Below are 25233 nucleotides of genomic sequence, written 5' to 3' on the forward strand. Positions count from 1 at the left end.
ATGGTGTTGATACTTCCTAGCTATAAAAGGACACATCAGTTTCTCACCACCATGGAAATCCATTCAATTGAAAGACATCAAATTGAGGAGTCTGATAAATTCTCCAGAAACTGATGACTGCAGAAGTGACTAGTTTCTTGCCAAAACTAGGAACCAACTACTAACTGCTCAACTGTTTCCACCAAAGACAACAAAATAAGGTTAATTTTCTAACTCTTCACCCATTTTCTTTTCCTTTGATCTACCATTAATTTTGCTTATTATTGTATTTTCACACATTCTATTACTTGACTAAAAGTTTTATCAATATGATCTCTCCTTTCTTCATAATGGTGATGGTCTTCTATCACTTAGAAAATAAAAAATTCTCAGACCACAATCGTAGATTCAACTGATGGCCAGATTTGCAATCCCTTAACCTAAACCTACTAACAAAAATATAATAGCTATTCCTTTAAATACTTCCAAAAGTAAATTTCCTTCTAAATATCCACTCTGGTACATAAGTTTTTCCTCACATACTTAGTCTCAAATTTCAGTCTTGTAAAATTTAGACTTTACACTATCTCAATAAAGTCTTCTTCTGGGGTCATTATAATCCAAACAATAAAACTCAATCCATCAGAAATGGAAACTAATATTGATGCTGTTTTTTCTGAATATTATAAAAGTGAGACTCTCCGGTTTATTTTGCAGGAATTGTTTAACACCATTTTAAAAAATCTACTAACCAGAGTTCCCGCTATGGCTCAATGAGTTGAGGACCCATCATTGTCTCTGTGAGGATGTGGGTTCAATCCCTGGTCTCACTCAGTGGGTTAAATATCTAGCATTGCCTCAAGCAGCTGGTGTAGGTTGCAGATACAGCTCAGATCTCGTGTTGCTGTGGCTGTGGTGTAGTCTTCAGCAGCACCCCCACTCGACTGCTAGCCCAGAATTTCCATACACCATAGGTGCGGCTATAAAAAAAAAAAAATCTACCTACGTTAAGATAAGACCAGTGATCGTCTCCTCTTGTTGTGTTGAATGATGTTATATTCCCGACAGAGTCTGTACCGAAGTCAGTACTATTTATAAAAACACAACTTATGCTCTGGAATCCCAAAAGGCAGTTTTAATTTGTATTCATTAGCCAGAGTTTTCATGGATAAGGACATAACTCAATTTCCTCTTAGCCAGACAAGGGAATTATGCTACAGCAAATACTTTAAGATGCATCTATATAAATAGCACAAGTCAAGTCAAACAGTTTGTGACTAGGCTAAAAAAAAAAAAAAGCCACTGGTTCTCCAGAAAAGACCAACTGTACTTTGGGTTATATTTTTATTGCCTGAGCTTGATCATCTAAGTCCCAGCCCTTAGGATCTTTTACAAGAATAATAACCATTTTGTTCCTGGTAATTGTCTGTGTTGCTCTTAACCAGTATATCCTGTTCATATTCTTACATGCTACTGTAAATCCACTGTCATGTGAAAGGATTCCATAACTCAGGATGCGACAAGGAACAGGAGAGCCTAATCTTAGTCTAACTACAGAAAACATTCTCGAGACAACCTCCTAATGAACAAAAGTTGAAAATGGGTAATTTGATAGGGATTGCATTGAATCTGTAGATTGCTTTGGGTAGGATGGCCATTTTCACAATATTGATTTTTCCAATCCAGGAACATGGAATATCTTTCCATTTTTTTACATCTTCTTTGATTTCTTTGATTAAGGTTTTATAGTTCTCGGCATATAGGTCCTTTACCTCTTTGGTTAGGTGTATTCCGAGGTATTTGATTTTGTGAGGTACAATTTTAAAAGGTATCGTATTTTTGTATTCCTTTTCTAATGCTTCATTGCTGGTATACAGAAATGCAACTGACTTCTGAATGTTAATCTTATATCCTGCCACTTTGCTGAATTTATTAATCAGTTCAAGGAGTTTTGGGGTTGAGTCCTTAGGGTTTTCTAGGTATAGAATCATGTCATCTGCATACAGTGACAGTTTGATCTCTTCTCTTCCTATATGGATGCCTTTGATTTCTTTTGTTTGTCTAATTGCTGTGGCTAAGACTTCCAAAACGATGTTGAAGAGCAGTGGTGAGAGTGGGCATCCCTGTCTTGTTCCAGATTTGAGTGAGAAGGCTTTCAGTTTTTCCCCATTGAGGATTATATTTGCTGTGGGTTTATCATAAATGGCTTTGATTATATTCAGGAATGTTCCCTCTATACCCACTTTGGCGAGGGTCTTGATCATGAATGGATGTTGAACTTTGTCAAATGCTTTTTCTGCATCTATTGAGATGATCATATGATTTTTGACCTTTTTTTTGTTAATGTGGTGTATCAGACACAACTTAGAATAGATTTACAAGGAGATCCCGCTGAATAGCATTGAGAACTATGTCTAGATACTCATGTTGCAACAGAAGAAATGGTGGGGGAAAAACTGTAATTGTAATGTATACATGTAAGGATAACCTGACCCCCTTGCTGTACAGTGGGAAAATAAAATTAAAAAAAAAAAAAAAAAAAAAAAAAAAAAAAAAAAATGATGGCAATGTGCATATGTAATGTCTTGTGTCCTAACTTTGTCTTCTGTCAGCCAAAAGGGAGGATTGCAAAAGAGAAAAGCAGTCCTCAAGAGCTGGAAAATGCCCTGGTATGATCAGACAGGCCTTGGTGTGACTAGGAGCTAGACCAGCACTCATAATTAGGCCCTAAAATTGCTTCTACTAAACATAAGCAATTTCCTGGAATACCAATATCGGATGAGGCTACTCTGTACCATAATGGAGCAAGATAAAAACATAAAATTTTTAGGTATCAGCATAAAGATGGCATTAAAACCATGAGCTTAGATGAGTTCATGTAAAAAGCATAATCAGAGAAAAGCAAAAGTCCAAGGTCTGAGCCCTGGGGCACCTTATTTGGAGGTCAGGAAAGGGAAGAGAATCCAGCAAAGGAGATTCAGAAGGAGCAACCAGTCAGATGTGAGGAAAAACAGGAAACTGTGGTGTTCTCCTTCAAAAAGGAGAAAGTAATCGATTATGTTAAATGATGCGGAAAGGTTAAGTGAGACAAGGACCAAGAACTGCCCATTGGGAGTTCTCCTCTGGCACACTGTAGCATCTCCACTCGCTGCTATGGCTCAGGTTCAATCTCTGGTGACAAGGAACTTCCTCATGCCTTGGACATGGCCAAAAAAAACCTACCCATTGAATTGAGCAGTATGAGTATCACTGGTGACCTAGGTAAGAATAATCTTAGTGGAATGTGAACTGAAGTTTGGCACTTTCCATCAGCCTCTACATGGAGTAGAACATGAGCCACTGCAGCTGCTGACCCTCAGCGGCCCCTGATTGGAGCTCAGGGTGGAGCCTAGGAGGGAGGCACTCTGTGCTCTGGGAAAACTGGAAGAACGGGCCTTCAGATAGTTAGATATTTTCAGGAGAAGATTTTATGAGCCCAATTCTTGCATCTCTTCATATCTAGAAAAGCACTAAAATCCATCAATGATGATTGATATCTATGACTATTAGTAACCTTCACAAGACCAGCAGAAAACTTTGGTAAAATATGTGCATGGCTGAATGCACCTCCCCCTTCACCTTTATGACTTATATCTTGGTATTCCCCTTTTCCTCTGGGCCGTAGTTAGTGGGCAAAACAAAAGATGGCATGGTCACCTGGGAGAACAGCCACTCCCAAGGGTGGGCCAGTGAGCCCTGAGGGAACTCAGAAAAGCAAATGGAAGGAGTGATTCCAGTAAGCCCACATCTTCCCATAGAAATGATTTTCTGTAAATCTGATTATCTGTAAATTTTTTGTTCCTTCTACCTCCCTATTGTTGCAAAAGATGCAAAAACTCATAGATCCTAGCCTCCCCCCTTCTCCTCCTTGGAGTGGTTTCTTGGGGCTAACTGAGATGCTGTCTCCCAGGCTTAAATCCTAATTTCACCCCAAATAAAACTTAACTCTCAACTTTCAAGTAGTATTTTTTAAGTCAACAGGAGTGATTGAGATATAAACCAGATTGAAGTCAGTTCAGCAAAGAAATGGTAGGAGACAAAGTGGAGATGATGAGTATAGGTAATTCTTTTGAGGAATTTTTCTTAAAAAAAAGAATAGAGAAATTATGTGGTAGCTGGAGAGAAACATGGAATTGAGGGCAGAATAATAACTCAGGTAGTCAGTGCAGGTGCATGGGCTTTGATGCCTTCCTTGGTATGGCTATTGATTAACATTTGTAGCTTAAGGGCTCCAGGAAGTAACATCCCTGCAGGCCTTGTTTACTATAGATAGTGTACCTACACCCGGATGGACATTAATCTCTAACCTCCTGTGACTCAGTCTATGGGCAGAGAAGGGCAAAGAAACCTTGAGACTTATGGGACATTTCTACCCCTAAGACCCCTATTGGACAAGGACTAATAATAATTGGGCAATGCCAATGGGAGAAAACCACATATTTCTGGACCCCACACTTGTACACCCCCATCTTTAAGGGATAAAAACCCCATAGGACAATAGAGGTGGCTTCTTCTCCTCCCCTGCCCCCAGCTGTCCTGGGAGCAGTTTGCTTTCCTGTAAAAAGACTTTGCTTGCTTACTGCCTGTGTGTTCGTGAAGTTCATTCTTCGGCTCTGTGAACAAGAACCTAGATTTCAGTAACATCTTTCAGGCATCAGAATCACGGAAGGATTATTCAGTACTGGGATTATTACTGTACAATTTGTGGGCTGATGGGAATGATTCAACAGTGACAAAGTTTGATGTGGTAGAGACAGAGAATTGCAGGATTAAAGCCTTCAGAGGCAAGAAAGGATGAGACATAAGGTATAAATGGAAGGGTTGGTCTTGGAAAGAGCAAGATATCCATTATAACAGTAGGCAGTTTACAGGTTTAGATACAAATAGTGGTTAGATTTTAAGAGTGGGGTGGGATAAAGAGTTCTCTTCTGATTACTTCTATTTCTCATTGAAATAACAAGCAAAATTTGAGTTAGGTCAATGTAAATCACCCTGGAGAGTAAGAAAGTAAGTTGGCTACAGAAAATATAGTAGAATTTTGGGAGTTCCCATCGTGGCTCAATGGAAACAAATCTGACTAGTATCCATGAGAACGCAAGTTCGATCCCTGGCCTCCCTCAGTGGGTTAAAGATTCAAAGTTGCTGTGAGCTGTGGTGCAGGTCGCACATGCAGCTCACATCTGGCATTGCTGTGGCTCTGGCGCAGGCCGACAGCAACAGCTCCGATTGGACCCCTAGCCTGGGAACCTCCATGTGCCACAGGTGCAGCCCCCAAAAAGTAAAAAGACAAAAGACAAAAAAAAAAAAAAAGAACTGAGACAAGATTATTGTATGGCTCATTTACATGGATGATCTAAATGCCAAAGCCTTAGAGGAAGGAGATGGAGTAGCCAAGAGGAAAACTGAAAATATAAGAAAGGAATGCAAGTGGAATAGCCTGATAGAGGGTAGACGTTTTACAAAGGAGGAAAGAAAAGTTGTCTGAACAGAACTGTCAAATAAATAAATAAATTTTTTTGAAAGAACGCCTATCAAAACTTGAATCCCAACACAGGAGAAAGAGCCTGTACTATTTAAGAGAGCAACAGGAGACAGACACACAAAGCAGGAGTGTGAAGGTAATGCAAAGAAAAGAGGTTGAGGATTCTATGGGCAAAATTCTAGCCAGAGATCATAGTGAAGCTTCAGAGAAGGATAAGCGCTTAACTAGGGAAAGTTTCTAGCCTTGAGGAGATAAGAGGTGAATAGAAGTTTCAAAAATGCAAAGACTGAAATGAACAGGCAAGCAAGACTTGGTGAAATCAGACTAGCTGGTCTCTTGCGAGAGGGAGGTAGGTAGGTAACAAGATCTAATTGTAGCTTCATCTTGGGGTCTGATTCCTGCACAGTTTGTTACGAGGGGCAGAATGAAGGTCTCTCCAGCACCACGCAAGCTCTGCTGCTTCCCTTCCCTTCTGCTGTCAGGGGTGTGAAGGTCACATCACACTGTTAATTCCTATTGCATTTACTGGGCAATATGCTGCCAAAGCTTTTTTTCAAGAGGTTTCCTTAAATTCCTAAAATAAAAGCCATCTTACTTCCCTATGTTGTACATTCCTCATAGGAAAGAATCATTATTCATTTGGACATTTTTATCTCATACTACACTAAGGATGATACTGTACATACCCTAGGTTGTTGCCTGCTGACTGATTGTTTTTAGTAGAGGGTCAGTGACTTTTCAGAAGTGACCATAATACTTTGATCTTTTGGAATGGAGAGATTAGAATGAAAAAAAGGAACGAGTCAAAGAACACCAAAGAATCAATAAGATCAAAGAATACTAAAAAAAATTATCTCTTCCCTATACCTATGAAAAAGCTCTATATGATTTAAAAAGCAACTTTTTATTGAGATATAATTAACATATAACATTATATTAATTTCAGGTGTACAGTGTAATTGTTCAATATTTGGTGGGGTTTGGGGGGGTTGTCTCCATAGTTGTATGTAATGCAAAATGATCACAACCAGTCTAGTTAACATTCATCACCATTACAGTTTTTTCTTGTGAGGAGAATTTTAAGATCTACTCTTTTTGGCAACTTTCAAATATACAAACAGTACTATTAACCATAGTCACCATGCCGTACATTTTATCCCCATGACATCTGCTTTATAGCTGTAAATTTGTACTTTTTGACGCTTTTCATCCTTTTTGTCCACTCCCCGCCCCCAGCTAATGGCAATCACCAATCTCGTCCCTGTATCTTTTAGCTCATATTTGGGGGGGGGGGGTTTGGTTGGTTTTGTTTTCTTTATTTTCAGATTCAACATGTAAGTGAACAAGCAACACTTTTAAGTGTGCATCTTCTATAGATGGTAAGATCAAAAGCTACTGCTCCTGTATAAAGGGCAGCATCCAAATGAAGTAAGAGAATCCATACTGGATCAGCAGCAGATGACCTGTGTTCAAGCTCAGGTTCAGGTGCCTACCATACATGTCAACTTTGTGGAAATCACTTAATACCGAGTCCAATATTTCTGTCATGCTCCCTACCTCACAGAGGTTTTGTGAAGACCAAATAAAATAGTGTGAAAATGTTTTTCAAACGCTAAAGTGCTGGGCAAGTTTAAACAATTATTTTCATTTATTCTGTGGAAGAACTAGGAACACACAATTTGGGAGCATGAAGGACTTCCAGGAAGGGAAAGCCTGAGGGGGGCACCTATGTGGCAGTCTGTGTACAGTCAGAGGGAAGTATTGGGCCAGGGGAAAGGGGTGCCAGAGGAAGAAGGATAGTATGGAAATTATAATAGAAGGAGTTCCAAGGCTAATTTCTCAACCTTGCATTTTACCAATGATTGTGGTTAGAGTAATTTGTCTATAACCACTTGAACATCATTTTCTCCATTGCCCTGGGGGTATCATGTCTGTGATGAAGTATCTCAATTCCAAATGTTCAGAGAATTAGTATAACCAGCATATCCTTCTTCCTATCATATACCCTGATTGCCAAAGCGACAATGCAGTGTAAATCCCAAGTTAACTGAGTAGCAATATTTAAGTTTTGGAAGCACCAAGTTTTTTAAGAGTTAAGTCTGGCCTCTAATCAATGAATGAACCCAACAAGAAAACTGAGGGAAAGAAGCCCAAGCCACAAGTCCTTGGGAACAAGAATTTTGGGTCACTTTCGACACTTTAGTTACCATCTTCTCTCCTACACACTGTCACATGAAGGGTCAGCTATAAGCTTACTGCTAGGAGTTGCCATTGTGGCTCAGCCATAATGAACCCAACTAGTATCCATGAGGATGCGGGTTCAATCCCTGGCCTTGCTCAGCGGGTTTAGGATCCGGCATTTCTGTGAGCTGTGGTGAAGGAAGGCCGGCAGCTACAGCTCTGATTTCAACCCATAGCCTGAGAATTTCCATATGCCGTGGGTACAGCCCTAGAAAGACAAAAAAGGTTAAAAAAAAAGGCACAAAAAATTACTTCTAGCTCCATACCCTTATTTTGGATATCCTAAACATCCCACAAAATTATCCAATTTTTTTTTTTTTTTTTTTTTTTTTGCTTTTTAGGGCTGCACCTGCAGCAGCCTATGGAGTTTCCCAAGCTAGGGGTCTGATCCAAGCTACAGCTGCCTGCCTAGGCCACAGCCACAGCAATGCCAGATCCGAGCCATGTCTGTGAGCTACACCACAGCTCACGACAATGCCAGATCCCTAACCCACTGAGCAAGGACAGGGATGGAACCCACAACCTTAAGGTTCCTAGTCGGATTCGTTTCTAACTGCACTATGATTGGAACTCCAAAATTACCCAATCTTGAAATTCAAAGTACAGCCTTCATCTCTCTCCTTTTGAGTCTTCTTTTACCAACTTACACCACCAAACTCCTAGAGCAAGAGGTTGTGAGTTTTCACTGTTATGTAAAGTAATAAATTAATGATGCAAAAAAAGTTGGCTGATGGTGGTGGTTTGGTTTGTTTGAATTGCATATTACATAATTATATTAATAAATATTAATTATATTAATGTAGATAACGCGTTTACTAAGTGACCATGCTTTGCAAAGATTTCAAGAGCTTATCTCTTTAAAAATGTTACCATTTTTTTTTGGAGTTTCTGTCATGGCGCAGAGGAAACGAATCTGACTAGGAACCATGAGGTTGCAGGTTTGATCCCTAACCTCGCTCAGTGGGTTAAGGATCCAGCTGTTGCCGTGAGCTGTGGTGTAGGCTGGCAGCTATAACTCCAATTTGACCCCTAGCCTGGGAACCTCCATGTGCTGCACGTGCGGCCCTAAAAAGACAAAAAAAAAAAAGTTACCACTTTTATTCATATATTATAGATGAGAAAACTGAGACCCAGCAATTAAATAACTTGCCCAAGTGTACACACCTAGGACGTTGCAATCTGTACTCAGGCAGTCTGACTCAAGCCCTTGACCTCAGCAGCAGAGCTGATTACAATCTTAACTGCATTGCCCATTCCTCAGCTACATGTTTTTGTATGGATTAGATAAGAAAACAGAAAAGCCTCTCACCTAATACTTAGCACATAGTAAGCAATCACTAAATAGTAGTTCATTTAATCGTATAGAAACACATCCTAAGGAATTAGGTATTAAAGTCCTGCCTTCTCATTAAATGCCCTTAGTGATGATTGCGAAGCCTGTAATTTCGATCCCCACAGAATTGACTTTCTCTAACTAGTGACTAGGGCAAGCTGATGTCATTGTTTTAAAGTTCCCACAAAGCCTCTATAAGTCAGGTAGAACAACACCAACACTGCAGCTGCCACTCCCGGCTACTCTACAGATTCCCTTCAGTTCTTGAAGGTGGACTAATCCATCTGAAACAGCAAGATAAACCTTAGACCTAGAGAGTGTGTCGTGAAGGAAGCAGGATGCTTCAGTTATGCTGGTTCTGAATAATTAGGTCAAGTTTGGTGTTAGACATGACCTGATAAACCAGCATGCCTGCAAACGTGGTTGGTAGTGGCTTTGAATCCCTTCTACTCATCATTACAGCCTGACAAAGTGCAAAAAATATATCATTCCTATACCCCATCTTCAGTTAACTAAAAACCTGTTCTCAAAAATCTTAGTTCAGTTATATGCTCTATATGTTGAAAAATACAATAATAGTATAGGTACAAAGGTGTGATTTTTCAACAATCCTGAAGTACCTCTGGTAAAATATCACCAAATATACCTACCACGACTTATTCTCAAGAACTGTGACTAAGACCCAAGGGAACTTCAAAACCTCTGGTCCTCCTTTTGAAAAAAATCAAGAAAAATAAGGCTATTTGATTGTTTAACTTCAAATAAATTGTTATTTCTACTGGATAATAACACTCTTGATATTACAACTACAAGATTAACAATTCAATTCTCTCTGGAAGTTCTGACAAGCATCAGAAACAACCCCGGGTGAGTGTTACAGATATTTCAGCTTTATTTTGTTGCTGCTCTTAACTGTTTTCTCTCTTCCTTCTGAAATGTGTACAATGGACAGTAGATTTTTTGTGTGCGAGAACAATATTCTAGATATTAACTAACATCAAATTTCTATTGCAGTCAAACATGTGTCAATTTTTCAGAACATTTTCTTCTGTGGCTTCAAAAAATAGAAAAAGATGATGGTGACTGAAAAAGTTTAGTTAAAAACGTATATCCATATCCTCTGGTGAGGGGACAGAAGTCTTCATTTCAGACCTAGCTATCCATCTACACACCTTTTTTTTTTTTTATCTTTGCAGGTGAAATTTTCCATATTGAGTTTAATATAAACCCTGGGTCCATGATTGGTCAGTTCCTCACTTTCTTTTTTTTTTTTTTCTTTTTTTTTCTTTTTACTTTTTATGGCCACACCCACAGCATATGGAAGTTCCCAGGATAAGGGTCCAATTGGAGCTACTGCTGCTGCTGGCCACACCTGCAACCTACACCACAGCTCACGGCAACGCCAGATCCTTAATCCACTGAGAGAGGCCAGGGATGGAACCTGAGTCCTCGTGGATACTACTCAGGCTTGTTACCACTGAGCCATGATGGGAACTCCAACTTTCAGTTTTGCAATCAGCCTTTTAGAACTTAATAAACTACAAAGAAAACAGATGTAAATCTCAAACATTAAAAATAGTTTTCTGAAGCAAAAACTTTTTAAATGATCACTCTAAGAAAATTTCCTAAATAGTAAAATCAATCCATAGCTACTAAGATGTTAATATAAACATTAATCATGACATCATGGGTTTAAACGATAGCTAAAAGACTTCGCCTGCCCCCCCCAAAATACCTTTTTTGGCCACAGATCTGCTTTGCTAGTTCTCTGATTTGACACTACCATTAGTTTTTCCTCTGATATAAACAACAACAACAAAAAAAACCTGTCAGGAGTTCCCATCTTGGCTCAGTGGTTAATGAATCCGACTGGGAACCATGAGGTTTGGGTTTCAATCCCTGGCCTTGCTCAGTGGGTTAAGGATCCAGCATTGCCGTGAGCTGTGGTGTAGGCCACAGACGAGGCTTGGATCCAGCATTGCTGTGGCTGTGGTGTAGGCCAGCAGCTACAGCTCCAATTAAACCTCTAGCCTGGGAACCTCCATATGCCGCAGGTGCGGCATATGAAAAGACAAACAAACAAACAAAAACAAAAACCTTTACCTGCAGAAGAGCAGCAAAATGAGGCATAGGAAATATTTGAGAAGAAAGGACAATGGCACAGAAAAGAAGTTTTCTCTATTCTTCTTCAATAAGCAATGGGGAGTTGGTTCATTTGTTTGGCAGAACCCATGATCTTGAGGAACAAAGTAAAGAATCCATAGTCATTCGTGATGGGAAGTAGGTGGCATAGGATGATAGGGTCCAAGGAACCAGGAGGGGCAGCTTGATTGGGTGGGCCACCCTTAGAAGCCTTCATATCAAGGCAGAGCATGTAAGAGGCAAGCTAGAGAAGAGAGGCCTCCCGTAGATGCTCACCCAAGCTGGCTGAGGACATGTAAGAGAGGAAGAGCGAAGTCACTGAGACACACTTTACCTAATGCCCCAATTATGCCAATAACCACAAAAATTCAGGTCAGAGTGGTGGTAGAGCAAAGAAAGCCTGGACCAAAAGACACGAGGCCCAAGCTCTAGACCCAGCTATTACTGCAATTCTCTGTAGACTTGGGCCAGTTGTTTTATCTCTCTGTGCCTTGTTTTCTGTACTTATTTTAAAAAAATAGATAAGGTAAACTCTCAGACGCCCTTAAGAGCCGAGATCTTGTGACTCCATATAATATATACATTTCTTGTAAAAATCAGGGATGCTTGGGGTCAAAGGTAATCTAATTTAAAAGAAAATAAAATAGCTACTCTTGTTTTACTGTGGTCTGGTAAGTCAGACAACAGAATTGAACTTTAAAAAGAGCTGAGGAGGAGTTCCTGTTGTGGGTCAGTGGTTAACGAACCTGACTAGCAACCTCGGGGACGGGGACACAGGTTCAATCCCTGGCCTCGCTCAGTGGGTGAAGGATCTGACATTGCCGTGAGCTGTGGTGTAGGTCGCAGACTCTGCTCTGATGCTGCATTGCTGTGGCTGTGGTGTGGGCTGGTGGCTACAACTCCAGTTCGACCCCTATCCTGGGAACCTCCATATGCCATGGGTACGGCAAACAAACAAACAAACAAACAAACAAAGAAGGAAGGAAGGAAGGAAGCAAGCTAGCTGAGGATAATCTAATCAAGTCAATGATGCTATTAAGCCTGAACCCTGACTTCCTGTTTATGGATGAACAATTTGGCCCTCAACACAAAGGTAGATGAGAAGCAAGAGTCCCTTTTATCCTCTCTAGGTTTTTTAAGGTTTCCAGAGTTTTATCCAGCATCTGCTAAAGAACTGTTAAAAAAAAACACTGCAGCCACATTGCTAGCAGCTTGGGGAAAAGCTTCTGCCTTCTGAAAACCAGATCACTGAAGTTACAGTATCAGGGTATCATGGCAGAGCCAACAGGAGAGCAAGGGTTTGGGTTAATAAAAAATTCAGTCAACAGGACAATAAAGAAAACTGTGTTCAAAGCCAGAATTTGTGTAACCTTGGACAAATTACTTATTGAAGGTAAGAAGAATCTTAATTTCTTCCCCTATAAAAATCTATAGCCTAAGGCTAAGCATTGATATTTTACTACAATAAGGGAGAAAGAACTTATTTGATTTCTCCCTTTCCAAGATTGTTGTATATCTCTTAGTGAATCAAATTTCCCTATTCTATTTTTCCAAAAGTGTGTGTTTGGTGACTACTATGTGTCCAGCATGATTTAAGAGGCTGAATGGGGACTTTTATTCTTTCTTTTTTTTTTTTTTTTTAGGGCCACACCTGTGCCATATGGAAGTTCCCAGGCCAGGGGTTGAAATCAGAGCTGCAGCCGCTGGCCATGGCCACAGCCACAGCCACAGCAGTGCAGGCTCTGAGCCAAATATGCCACCTATGACACAGCTTGAAGCAATGCCAGAACCTTAACCCACTGAGTGAGCCCAGGGATCAAACCCACATCCTCATGGATACTAATCAGATTCTTAACCCACGGAGCCACAATGAGAACTCCTGAATGGGGATTTTAAAATGAGCTATTTTGCTAGAAATTCTAGATGTCATAAACAGAAGAAATTGATTGACCAAGTGACTGACACAGATATTATGTGGGGTTTTTTTTCTGATTCTTGACAGGAGTGTTTAAAAATGAGAATGGAAGAGGCTGTCCTCTTCAATCAAACAACTTTAGTGATGTATTTTCGGCTTAGAGATTTATCTGCAAATCAGAATGTGCAGATGGCTTCATTTGCCATGTTCCTCATTTTCTATGTCCTGACACTGATTGGCAACATCCTCATTGTCATAACTATTATCTATGACCGTCGACTCCATACTCCCATGTATTTCTTTCTCAGCAACCTATCCTTTATTGATGTCTGCCATTCCACCGTCACTGTCCCCAAGATGCTGATAGATACCTGGTCAGAGGAGAAGCTCATCTTCTTTGATGCCTGTGTAACTCAGATGTTCTTCCTGCACCTCTTTGCCTGCACAGAGATCTTTCTCCTCACTGTCATGGCCTATGATCGATATGTGGCCATTTGCAACCCTCTGAAGTACATGGCAGTGATGAACTGGAAAGTATGTGTGCTGCTGGCTGTGGCCCTCTGGACAGGAGGGACCATCCACTCCATAGCCCTGACCTCCCTCACCATCAAGCTGCCCTACTGTGGTCCTGATGAGATTGACAACTTCTTCTGTGATGTACCTCAGGTGATCAAACTGGCCTGCACCGATACCTACATCATCGAGATCCTCATCATCTCCAACAGTGGGCTGATCTCTGTGGTCTGTTTTGTGGTCCTCGTGGTGTCCTATGCAGTCATCCTGGTGAGTCTGAGGCAGCAGATCTCAGAAGGCAGGCGCAAGGCCCTGTCCACCTGTGCAGCCCACCTCACCGTAGTCACACTGTTTCTGGGACATTGCATCTTCATCTATTCCCGTCCGTCCACCAGCCTCCCAGAGGACAAGGTGGTATCGGTGTTTTTCACCGCTGTCACACCCCTGCTGAACCCCATCATCTACACCCTTAGGAATGAAGACATGAAGAATGCCTTGAATAAGTTAATGGGGAAGATAGAGGGGAGAGAAAAAAATGACAATAACTAAGCCCTTAAGATGCTTGGTGCACCAAATCAAAGAAAAGCTTTGCAAAGATAAGTTACAAACCACATTTAGCAAACTATATGACTTATAAAATTATCTTCTGGTCTAATATGGGACAAACAGGAGTTTCCTGGTGGCCTAGCATTTAAGGATTCAGCGTTGTCCCTGAAATGGCTCAAGTTGCTGCTGTGGCACAGGTTCGATTCCTGGCCTGGGTACTTCCTCATGCCACGGGGCACAGCAAAAAAAAAAAAGCAGAAACAGGGAGTTCCCTTCATGGCTCAGCTGTTAACGAACCCGTCTAGGATCCATGAGGATGCGGATTCGATCCCTGGTCTCACTCAGTGGGTTAAGGATCTAGTGGTGTTGTGGCTGTGGTGTAGGCCAGCAGCTGTAGCTCTGATTCAACCCCTAGCCTGGGAATGTCCATATGCTGCAAATGAAGCCCTAAATAGCAAAAAAAAAAAAAAAAAAAAAAAAAAAAACAGAAACAAAAAAAAACTCCAGAAACAAAAAAAAGTAATATCTGACAATCATGGCAATAAATACAATTTTTAATATCTTCCACAGTCTGGAAATTGTCCTAGACACTTTGCAATTACTTAATTCTGACAACAACCCTGCGACTGTGAGGTAGGTATTATGCTTGTTTATACATGAAGAAACCAAAGCTCAAAGAGAGCAAATAGCATGCCAAGGTCCTCAGCTAGGAAATGATGAAGGCAGGATGTTAGGCCAAATGCATCAACACAAACTCATTCTGTTTTCATTACATCATGCTTCCTCTCCCTATTTTTGTTTTACAGCAACAACCAAGGTCTAAACAAATGTTCAGATTTCTGGGCAGTGCTGGCCAACATCATTCACTGAGACACTTTCCTAAATAGCTTAGCAAATACTGGTAAAGCAGGCAAAGTAAGTTTGCGTATGACTTCAGGGATATAGAAAGAAGACTTTGAACCCCTGAAGTTATTGATATCCTCAAGTGTCCAGAAAAAAAATCTTCCATCAGAGCAGTGAAATAGGGATATCTTATTATCCATTAATTTGAAAAAAATATTTTCTGAGCACCTATTATGTGCTAAGTATTAGGTTTATAGTCATAAATAAAAAGCATAATCCCTCCTTTATGTTGTTTAGAGTCTAGTGGAAAAAGAGAACAAGAATATAAACAAATTTTAATTAGAGACCAGGACAGATGCTTTCAAAGAAGATGCTGTTGGAGAGTTATAGAAGGGATCATCTGTAGATTGGTTAGCAAGGGAGGGCTGCTCTGAGAAAATGACATTTAAGCTAAGATCCGAAAGGTGAAAAAGAACCAACCATGAGAAAAGAGAGGTGAGGAAGCTTCTAGGCAGAGGAAATGGCAGGTGTAAAGATCTATGTTCAGAGATACCTTGGCTTGTTCCAAGAAGTGAAAGATCAGTGTGGTTACAGCTTTGGCTGTGAGGCAGAGAATGGTGAGAGATGATATTGGAGAAGTAGCAAGAATACTTTCATGTTCTCTCAAAGAGTTTAGAATCTTTTTTTAATATTTTTATGTTTTTAATTAACATACAGTTGATTTATAATGTGTCAATTTCTGCATTACAACAACATACATACATACATATATGTATATTTTTTAATATCATTGTCCATCATGGTCTATCCCATCATGGTCTATCCCAAAAGATCGGATATGGTTCCCTGTGCTATACAATAGAATCTCATTGCTTATCCATTCCTTTTTTTTTTTTTTTTTTGTCTTTTTTTGCTATTTCTTGGGTCACTCCCACGGCATATGGAGGTTCCCAGGCTAGGGGTCGAATCGGAGCTGTAGCCACTGGCCTACGCCAGAGCCACAGCAACGCGGGATCGTTAGCCCACTGAGCAAGGGCAGGGACCGAACCCGCAACCTCATGGTTCCTAGTCGGATTCGTTAACCACTGCGCCACGACGGGAATGCATCTTTAATCACATTAATCCTCATAACTCTCTGGGGAGGTAAAATAAAACATTTATTTTCCATTTTACAGAAAAAGCTTTTTAGACTCAGGGATAAGATAAATGTGTTTAGTTACTCACTGAATAAATAGAAGAGTAAAGAGTAAAATGAAGCTATCTTGATTCTCAATTCTGTGGTTGACTTAACTTTAAAGGAAAGAAAGGGCTCATTATTTATCATACAGAAATTTTTTTTTTTTTTTTTTTAGGGCTGCACCCACGGCATATGTAAGTTCCCAGACTAAGGGTCAAATCAGAGCTACAGCTGCCAGCCCAGGCCACAGCCATAGCAACCGTGGGATCCCCAACCCACTGAGCAAGCCCAGGGATCAAACCCGCATCCTCATAGATACTAGTCAGATTCGTTTCCGCTGTCCCACCACGGGAACTCCTCATACAGAAATTTGTTCAGCAACTTTGTATTGACAATTGAATCCCTCAGGCTGCAATAATCTTCTATGCAACAGAGCAACTAATACTGCCGTAATAGAAATCGACAAATAAGGCATGAGGAATTTATTCCCGCATAAATTGTATTAATGAAAATCTGGGCTAATAAAAGTTCAGAACATACAATCAGAATTAGATCATTTTCTAAGTTTTTAAAGTGTGTATTATAGTAATATCTGGGCCTCATTTCATCATAAATATATAAAATTCTGATTTTGACTTGGGCTTTTTATAAAAATTACAAAGGATTGACAATATGCTGCATTTGTCAGTTTGAAAGTACTAACGTTTAGATATTTTCATGAGAATTCCCCAGTTTATTAAATAAACTGCTTCTGATTCTTTGTCCTTTTGAGTATTTTCTCTCATTTCAATTATTTCTTACATTTTAGTCAAAGTAAGTGAATCACTTATCCTGTGTTGTGTATGTAAAAGTCTGTGTTGTTTGGCATTGAATTCCCAAGAGTTCCCAGAAGCGTTATTTCTACAAGTTAACAAAGCTTGGTATAATATTGACCCAAAGGCCGCAATCAAGTCTAAATTCCTTTCAGAATAAAAAATCAGTTCTAAATTCCTTTCAAATAAGCAAAGAAAGATTAGGTATATTTTTATTAAGTGCACTCTATTTCATTCCATTAGCTTCTTTAAAATTGATTTTTTTTTTTTTTTCTTTTTAGGGCCACACCTACAGCATATGGAAGTTCCTGGCTAGGGGTCGAATCTGAGCTGCAGCTGCTGACCCACACGATAGCCACAGCCTCAGCAATGTGGGATCCAAGCTGCATCTGCAGCCTTTGCCACAGCTTGCAGCAATGCCAGATCCTTAACCCCCTGAGTGAGGACAGGGATGGAACCTGCATCCTCATGGATATTGGTGGGGTTCGTTACTGCTGAGCCACAATGGGAACTCCTGATATAACTATTTTATATAGCAGCTCTTTGAACATCTGTAGGGTTCTCTAGTCCGTTTTTGTTTTTTTGTTTTTTTGTTTTTTTTGTCTTTTTCTAGGGCTGCACCGGAGCATATGGAGGTTCCAAGGCTAGGGGTTTAATCAGAGCTGTAGCTGCCAGCCTACACCAGTCACAGCAATGCCAGATCCAAGCCACATCTGCAACCTACACCACAGCTCACGGCAACACCGGATCCTTAACCCACTGAGCGAGGCCAGGGATGGAACCCAAAACTTCTTGGTTCCTAGTCGGATTCGTTAACCACTGAGCCACAATGGGAACTCCTCATCATTCTCTTTACTTAAGGAATTTGCCATGGAATCTTCTTGATATGGGCCTGCCCAATCCACAATAAGTTGTTGTACTTCAGCCCAAAGAGTGATCCTGGAGTTCCCGAATCTGACTAGGAACCATGAGGTTAGGGGTTCGATCCCTGGCCTTACTCAGTGGGTTAAGGATCCGGCGTTGCCATGAGCTGTGGTGTGGGTTGCAGACGCGGCTTGGATCCTGTGTTGCTGTAGCTCTGGCACAGACTGGTGGCTACAGCTCTGATTTGACCCCTAGCCTGGGAACCTCCATATGCCGTGGGAGCGGCCCAAGAAATGGCAAAAAGACCAAAAAAAAAAAAGGAGTGATCCTAGTTAATTCAGGACATCAGTTGCTCTGGAGTTATGTAAATCCAAGACCCTCTTAACTATTTTCACCTGTTTATTTCTTTAAATAAATTTTAGAATATTACTGGAAATTTTATCCCAAAAAATCCTGTGGAATTTTTATGTTAAGTACATTAAATTTATAAATCAATTTAAGAAGTTCCATTATATTAACAATTTTTTAATTCCTCTACAGGAACATGTATACATCTCTATGTCTTCATGTTTTCTCAGCAGAGCTGAGTAATTTTTTTCATAGAGGCACATGTAGTTCCCTTATTGGGCAAAAAAGATTCCATATAAATAAATCTGTATTAATTTTCTATTGCTGATGTTAACAACTTTACCACAAACTAAGAAGCTGAAAACAAAATAGGGCAGAGTTCTCATCGTGGCTCAGTGGTTAACGAATCCGACAAGGAACCATGAGGTTGTGGGTTCCATCCCTGGCCTCGCTCAGTGGCTTAAGGATCCGGCATTGCTGTAGGCTGTGGTGTAGCTCACAGACGTGGCTCGGATCTGGCATTGCTGTGGCTGTGGCATAGGCCAGTGACTACAGCTCTGATTCAACCCCTAGCCGGAGAACCTCCATATGCCATGGGAGCAGCCCTAGAAAAAAACAAACAAACAAACAAAAAAAAAAAAAAACAGGAGTTCCCATCGTGGCTCAGTGGTTAACGAATTCGACTAGGAACCATGAGGTTGCAGGTTCAATCCCTGGCCTTGCTCAGTGGGTTGGGGATCTGGCTTTGCCGTGAGCTGTGGCGTAGGCTGCAGATGCGGCTCGGATCCCGCATTGCTGTGGCTCTGGCGTAGGCCAGCGGCTATGGCTCCGATTTGACCCCTAGCCTGGGAATCACCATATGCTGTGGGAGTGGCCCAAGAAATGGCAAAAAAAATTAAAAATTAAAATTAAAATTAAAAATAAACCTGTAAATTCTCTTACAGCTCTGTCAAAAGTTCAACATGAATCTCACTGGGCTAAAATCGAAGTGTCAACAGGGCTGCATTCATTTTAGTTCTTTCTCTTCCCAGGTTTACTGAGGTCTAATGGACAAAAACTGTATATATTTAAAGTGTACAACATGATAATGTAATATATGTATACGCTGGTGGATTATTCCCACAATCAAGATACTTAGCAATCCATCACCTCACATAGTTACTGTGTGTGTGTGTGTGTGTGTGTGTGTGTGTGTGTGTGGTTAAGATACTTAAGATCTGCTGTACTAGCAACTTTCAAGTATCCTGTACAGTGGCATTAACTACTGTCACCATGCTATACATTAGATCCCCAGAATGCAGTCATCTTCTAACAAAGCTTAGCTGAATTCTTGTCTGAAGGCTGTAGAAGAGAATCCATTTCCTTCCCTTTTCTAGCTTCTGGGGGCCACCCAGATTCCTAGGCTATAGCCCCTTCCTCCATCTTTAAAGCCAGTAATGTCGAATCTCTCTGACTTTTATAGCTGTATCTTCCTCTGATTTGTTTTCTTTTGCTTCCTTCTTCCATTTTTAAGAACACTTGAGATTACATTGCTTGTGTCTACTAGATAATCCAGGCTACTATTTCTAAAAGTCAACTGATAAGCAAACTTAATTCCATCTGAAACCTTAATCCCCTTTTGCTGTGCAACCTAAAATACAACAGTTTCCAGGGATTGGGATGTGGACATCTTTGGATAACCATTACTCTCCCCACCACACCATCTGTAACATTTTCTGCTTTTGTCTCAAATTCCAAGAAACTCAAACTAAATTTAGTTTTTAATTGCAATCACTAGCTCATCACTATCTCCTGCTATATGTATTGATCCAATTCTTATAAATTCTGATTTCTCTATTATTTAACACTACTATTTCCTGTTTTGATACTGTAAGCTACCACAAGTCGCATTTTTATAAATTAGAGGAGGAACAACTTCAGATGAATAACCACCACAACATAGATCAAACATCCTTCACAACATCGTCATATGTGAAAAGAACAATCGGTGATGTATGAAAAGAACAATCCATTATGACCATATAAAGTTTGTCCCAACAAGGCAGAGTTGAATTAATATTTGAATATCAATCAATGAAATTCATCACATTAACAGGATAAAGAAAAAAGCATATAATCACATCAATCATATGAAAAGGGCATTTGATAAAATCTGATACCCACTCATATTAAAAACTCTCAAGTAACTGTGTAGAGAAGGAAGTTTCCTCATATTCACAAAGGGCATCTAGGACAAACTTACAGTTCATGTCATACATGATAGTGGAAAAACTGAAAACTTACCGCTTAAATGAGGAGCAAAGCTCAATCACTGCCACTGAAATACTGTACCAGAAGACCTAGTCTGTACAAGAAGGCAAGAAAAATAAATAAATGCCATGTAGATTGGAAAAGAAGTAAAACTCTTATTTGCAGGTGACATCATAATGAATGCAAAGCCCTAAAGAGCCACAGGAACTTTTAAGTGACTTTAGCAATAACACAAGATACAAAGTTGATATATATTTGACCCTTGAACAACACAGGGCTAATCTGAGTGTAACTTATAGCTGGCCTTTCATATCTATGTTTCCTCCACATCTGCGGATTCAACCAACCTTGGACCGTGCTATACTGTAATATTTACTGCTGAAAAATATCCACATACTAGTGGACCCAGGCAGTTCAAACCCACGTTGTTCAAGGATCAACTGTATGTAAATTAATCAGATTTCTACACACTACCGAAAAATAATTGAAAACTGAGTTAAGTGGAGTTCCCATCGTGGCTCAGCAGAAACGAATCTGACTAGCGTCCATGAGGACGTAGGTTTCATCCCTGGCCTTGCTCAGTGGGTTAAGGATCTGGCATTGCTGTGAACTGTAGTGGAGGTCATAGAAGCAGCTTGGCTGTGGCATTGCTGTGGCTGTGGTGTAGGCTGGCAGCTACAGCTCCAATTCAGCCCCTAGCCTGGGAACCTCCATAGGCCACAGGTGCAACCCTATAAACACACACACACACACACACACACACACACACACACACACACACAAAATTGAGTTAACAATAACATCAACAAACAGAATATTTATGGACAAACTGAATTTAATATGTGTGATTACAAATGAAGATGACTAACATTGCTGAGAAAATTAAAGAATACCATATACCATAATCTATGTTCATGGATTAAGAAGTTGCACATCATTTGATCTATAGATTCAATGCAATCCTAATCTAAGTGCTAGCATTGTTCTTTATGGAAATACATGACTTTTTATAAAAATTCACCTGAACAAAGGATCTGAAATAGCAAAACATTTTTGAAAAAGAAGAAAATTTGAGGGTTCACACTACATAACTTCAAGATTTATGATAAAATAAACAAGACAATGTTCTATGGATTTAAACATAGACATATTAGTCAATGGAACAGAATATAGAATCCAAAATTTAATTGACACTTAAAAGATCAACTTGGAGTTCCCATCGTGGCTCAGTGGTTAACAAATCCGACTAGGAACCATGAGGTTGCAGGTTCAATCCCTGGCCTCGCTCAGTGAATTAAGGATCCAGTGTTGCCATGAGCTGAGGTGTAGGTCGCAGACGTGGCTCAGATCTGGTGTTGCTGTGGCTGTGGCGAAGGCTGGCAGCTGCCGCTCCGATTAGACCCCTAGCCTGGGAACCTCCATATGCCGAGGGTGTGGCCCTAGAAAAGACAACAACAACAAAAAAAATCAACTGACTTTCAACAAAGATGTCAAGTAAGTTAACTCAACAGGAAAAAAATAGTCTTTTCAAGTGGCGCTGGATCAACTAAATAGATTGAAAAAAAAATAAATCTCGATCCTTGTCTTATACCATATAGCAAAGCAAACTCAAAATGGATCACAGACCTAAAATTTAAAACTGAAACTATAAAATTTCTAGAAGAAAACAGGAGAAAACCTTGAAGGCTTTAGTGTAGGCAAAAATTTCTTAAGACATAAAAAGACTCAACCCTAAACATAAAAAATTAATAAATTGTACTTAAAGTTTAAGCTTCTGCTCTCCAAAATATATCATTCAGAAAATAAAAGTACAAGCCAGACAGTAAGAAAAATACTGTCAAGACATACATATCCAGAAGTTCCCGTCATGGCTCAGCAGTTAGCAAACCCGACTAGCATCCATGAGGATGCAGGTTTGATCCCTGTCCTTGCTCAGTGGGTTAAGGAACCGGCATTGCCATGAGCTATGGTGTAGGTCAAAGTTGCGGCTCAGATCCAGTGTTGCTGTGGCTGTGGTGTAGGTGGGCAACTTCAGCTCTGATTGGCCCACTAGCCTGGGGCCTTCCATATGCTGTGGGTGCGGCCCTGAAAAGACAAAAGACGAAAGACCAAAAAAAAAAAATGTATATATATATATATATACACACACACACATATATATATATATTCTCCAACAAAGGCCTTGTATCCAGAATATACAAACTCTTACAACACAGTGACAAGAAGACAAAAAGTAATAAATGAGCAAAATATTTGAATAGGCATATCACAAACCGAGGTATATGAGAAGATGATAAGCAATTAGAATGGTTCTCAACATCAGAAATTAGGGATATGAAGACTAAAACCACACACACGTTTGAATGCTTAAAATTAAAGATTAACAATTCCCATTGTTAAACTCATACTTCTGATGAGAGTATAAAATCACACAACCTCTTTGAAATCTGTCTTATAGTTTCTTACAAGTTAAACATACACGTCATATGATCCAATAACTCTTATTGTATTTACCTAAGAGAAGCGAAAACATGTGCAAAAAAACCTGTAAACTATCACATAGCTACTTTATTCATAATTATAAAAAAAACTGGAAATACCCAAACAACCATTAATGCATAAAGTAATAAAGTGTGGTATTCCCATATAATTAAATACTAATCAATAATTTTAAAAAAGAATAAACTACTGATACTCACAGGCATGGATTAATCTCAGGAACGGCAAGCAGAGCAAAAGAGGTCAGGCACAATAGTGTAACTACTGCATGATTCAATTTATATGAAATTTTAGGAAAGACAAATTTAATTTATAGTGACAAAAAATCAGATCCTTGGGTAGGGATAAAGTGATTGGGAAGGAGCTGAAGAAACTTTTTGGGGTGATAGAAGTGTTCTAGTTCTTGATTAGGTAGGTAGTTACATGGGTGTAACTTTATCAAATTCTATCAAACTATATGATTAAAACGGGTGCGTTTTATGTAATTCATTTCTACCTCAATAAGGATACATTCAAATAAATTCCAATACATCTCCATCGTGATTTTGTCAAAATCGCAAGTACTACAAAAAGTATAAAACAAATGTAGAAATAAGTGAATCACTTTCAAAGTGACAAAACTTAATTAATATATACAGGCAAAGGCTTAAATAAAACCTTGAAAATATATTCAAAAGCAGGATTAAACCCACTCTAACATATTAAACAGTTCTCTCACAACTTAACCTGTTTCTGAAACTGAGACCATGCCCCAAAGCCTGTGTGTTCTTTCAGTGGTGAAACTAGAAGTGTTCTTTAAACTTTTCCACATCCTTTTTCCTTACTTGTTCCAACATGATAATTTCCTTTATTAAAGTAATAGTAACTAAGTCACTCTCTTTAATGCAGATGTCTGCCCTGCTCCATGCCATTTCACCTACTGGTTTTGATTCCTTGCTTTCACTCTCACTAAAGATATGACCGTAATGATATCTGTAATTCCAAGCCCATCATGTACATGATTTCATGAAAAACACTTGTCCCTGTCTGAGATGCTTCATGGCAATTTTTACTTCCTCATTCCGCAAGGTGTAAATGAGGGGATTCAGCACAGGAGTGACCACAGTGTAGAAGACAGATACCACCTTGTCAATGGAGAAGCTGGTGTCTGGCCGAGTATAGATGAAGATACATGGTCCAAAGAAGAGGGCAACCACCATGAGGTGGGCGGAGCAGGTAGACAGGGCTTTCCTGCGCCCTTCAGCTGACTGTCTTCTAAGAGAAACCAAGATGACCATGTAGGAGGTGACCAAAGCCAGGAAGCACACAAGGGAGATGGTTCCACTATTGGACACAATCAGCATCCCTGTGAGGTGTGTGTCTGTGCAGGCCAGCGTGATGACCGGAGGAACATCACAGAAGTAGCTGTCAATAACATTGGGGCCACAGTAAGGTAGGCGAATGGTCAAGAAAGTCTGCACCAGAGAGTGAACAGTACCCCCCAACCAGAGAGCAAAGACAAGCTGCACGCAGACCTTCATGTTTATCACATTGGGATAGTGCAATGGAGCACAGATGGCTACGTAACGATCATAGGCCATAATGGTCAGCAGAAAGATCTCAGCACAGGCAAATAGATGTAGGAAGAAGAGCTGTGCAATGCAGTTGTCAAAGGAAATCGTCTTTCTCTCTGAAAGCAAACCCTCTAGCATCTTGGGCATGGTGACAGATGAGTGGCAGATGTCAATAAAGGACAGATTGCTCAGGAAGAAATACATGGGGGTATGAAGACGTGGAGTAAAGACTATGGTAGCCATGATGAGAACATTCCCCAAAAGGGTTAGCACATACATGACTGAGAATGCCATGAAAAGTAATATCTCCAGCACCCAGTTATCAGTGAGTCCCAAGAAGACAAATTCAGTCACTCTCGTTTGGTTTAGAGCATCCATCCAAGTTTTCAAAGGACCTTGGGGGAAAAAAAACTTGAACGATAATGTATACTTAATGTGATAGGATTGGAACTAATTGAAGTGACTCTGCATTCCTATCTGAGTTATTTATTATAAGGGCATATAAAATATAAGATCAATTTAATAACAATTATTATAATATACCCAGTATATATCAGGAGCCATTCCATGCACTTTATATACACCATTCTATTTAACTACAACTGCCCATGACATTAAGCATTATTGTTCTCACCTGGCAGATGAGATGAGTGATCCCTACAAGAATAAATAAGTACTTCAAAACCCTTAGCCGGTG

At 39.9% G+C, this 25233-nt stretch overlaps 2 protein-coding genes across 2 annotated transcripts; one reads left to right on the top strand and one right to left on the bottom strand.

Moving 5' to 3' along the window:
* LOC100526116 (olfactory receptor 4E1) lies at positions 13237 to 14193 on the top strand. Its single transcript, XM_003128571.1, has one exon. The coding sequence runs from the start codon at positions 13237 to 13239 to the stop codon at positions 14191 to 14193; it is 957 nt and encodes a 318-aa protein (XP_003128619.1).
* LOC100510915 (olfactory receptor 4E2) lies at positions 23973 to 24914 on the bottom strand. Its single transcript, XM_003128572.2, has one exon. It carries the CDS (start codon positions 24912 to 24914, stop codon positions 23973 to 23975), a length of 942 nt encoding a protein of 313 aa, XP_003128620.1.

Source organism: Sus scrofa, chromosome 7 (genome assembly GCF_000003025.6).
Source record: "Sus scrofa isolate TJ Tabasco breed Duroc chromosome 7, Sscrofa11.1, whole genome shotgun sequence".
Taxonomy (NCBI): Eukaryota; Metazoa; Chordata; class Mammalia; order Artiodactyla; family Suidae; genus Sus; species Sus scrofa.

What these genes read in the sequence shown, in the direction of transcription:
- LOC100526116 (XM_003128571.1), top strand. Translation starts at nt 13,237, where the DNA reads ATGGAAGAGGCTGTCCTCTTCAATCAAACAACTTTAGTGATGTATTTT.
- LOC100510915 (XM_003128572.2), bottom strand. Translation starts at nt 24,914, where the DNA reads ATGGATGCTCTAAACCAAACGAGAGTGACTGAATTTGTCTTCTTGGGA.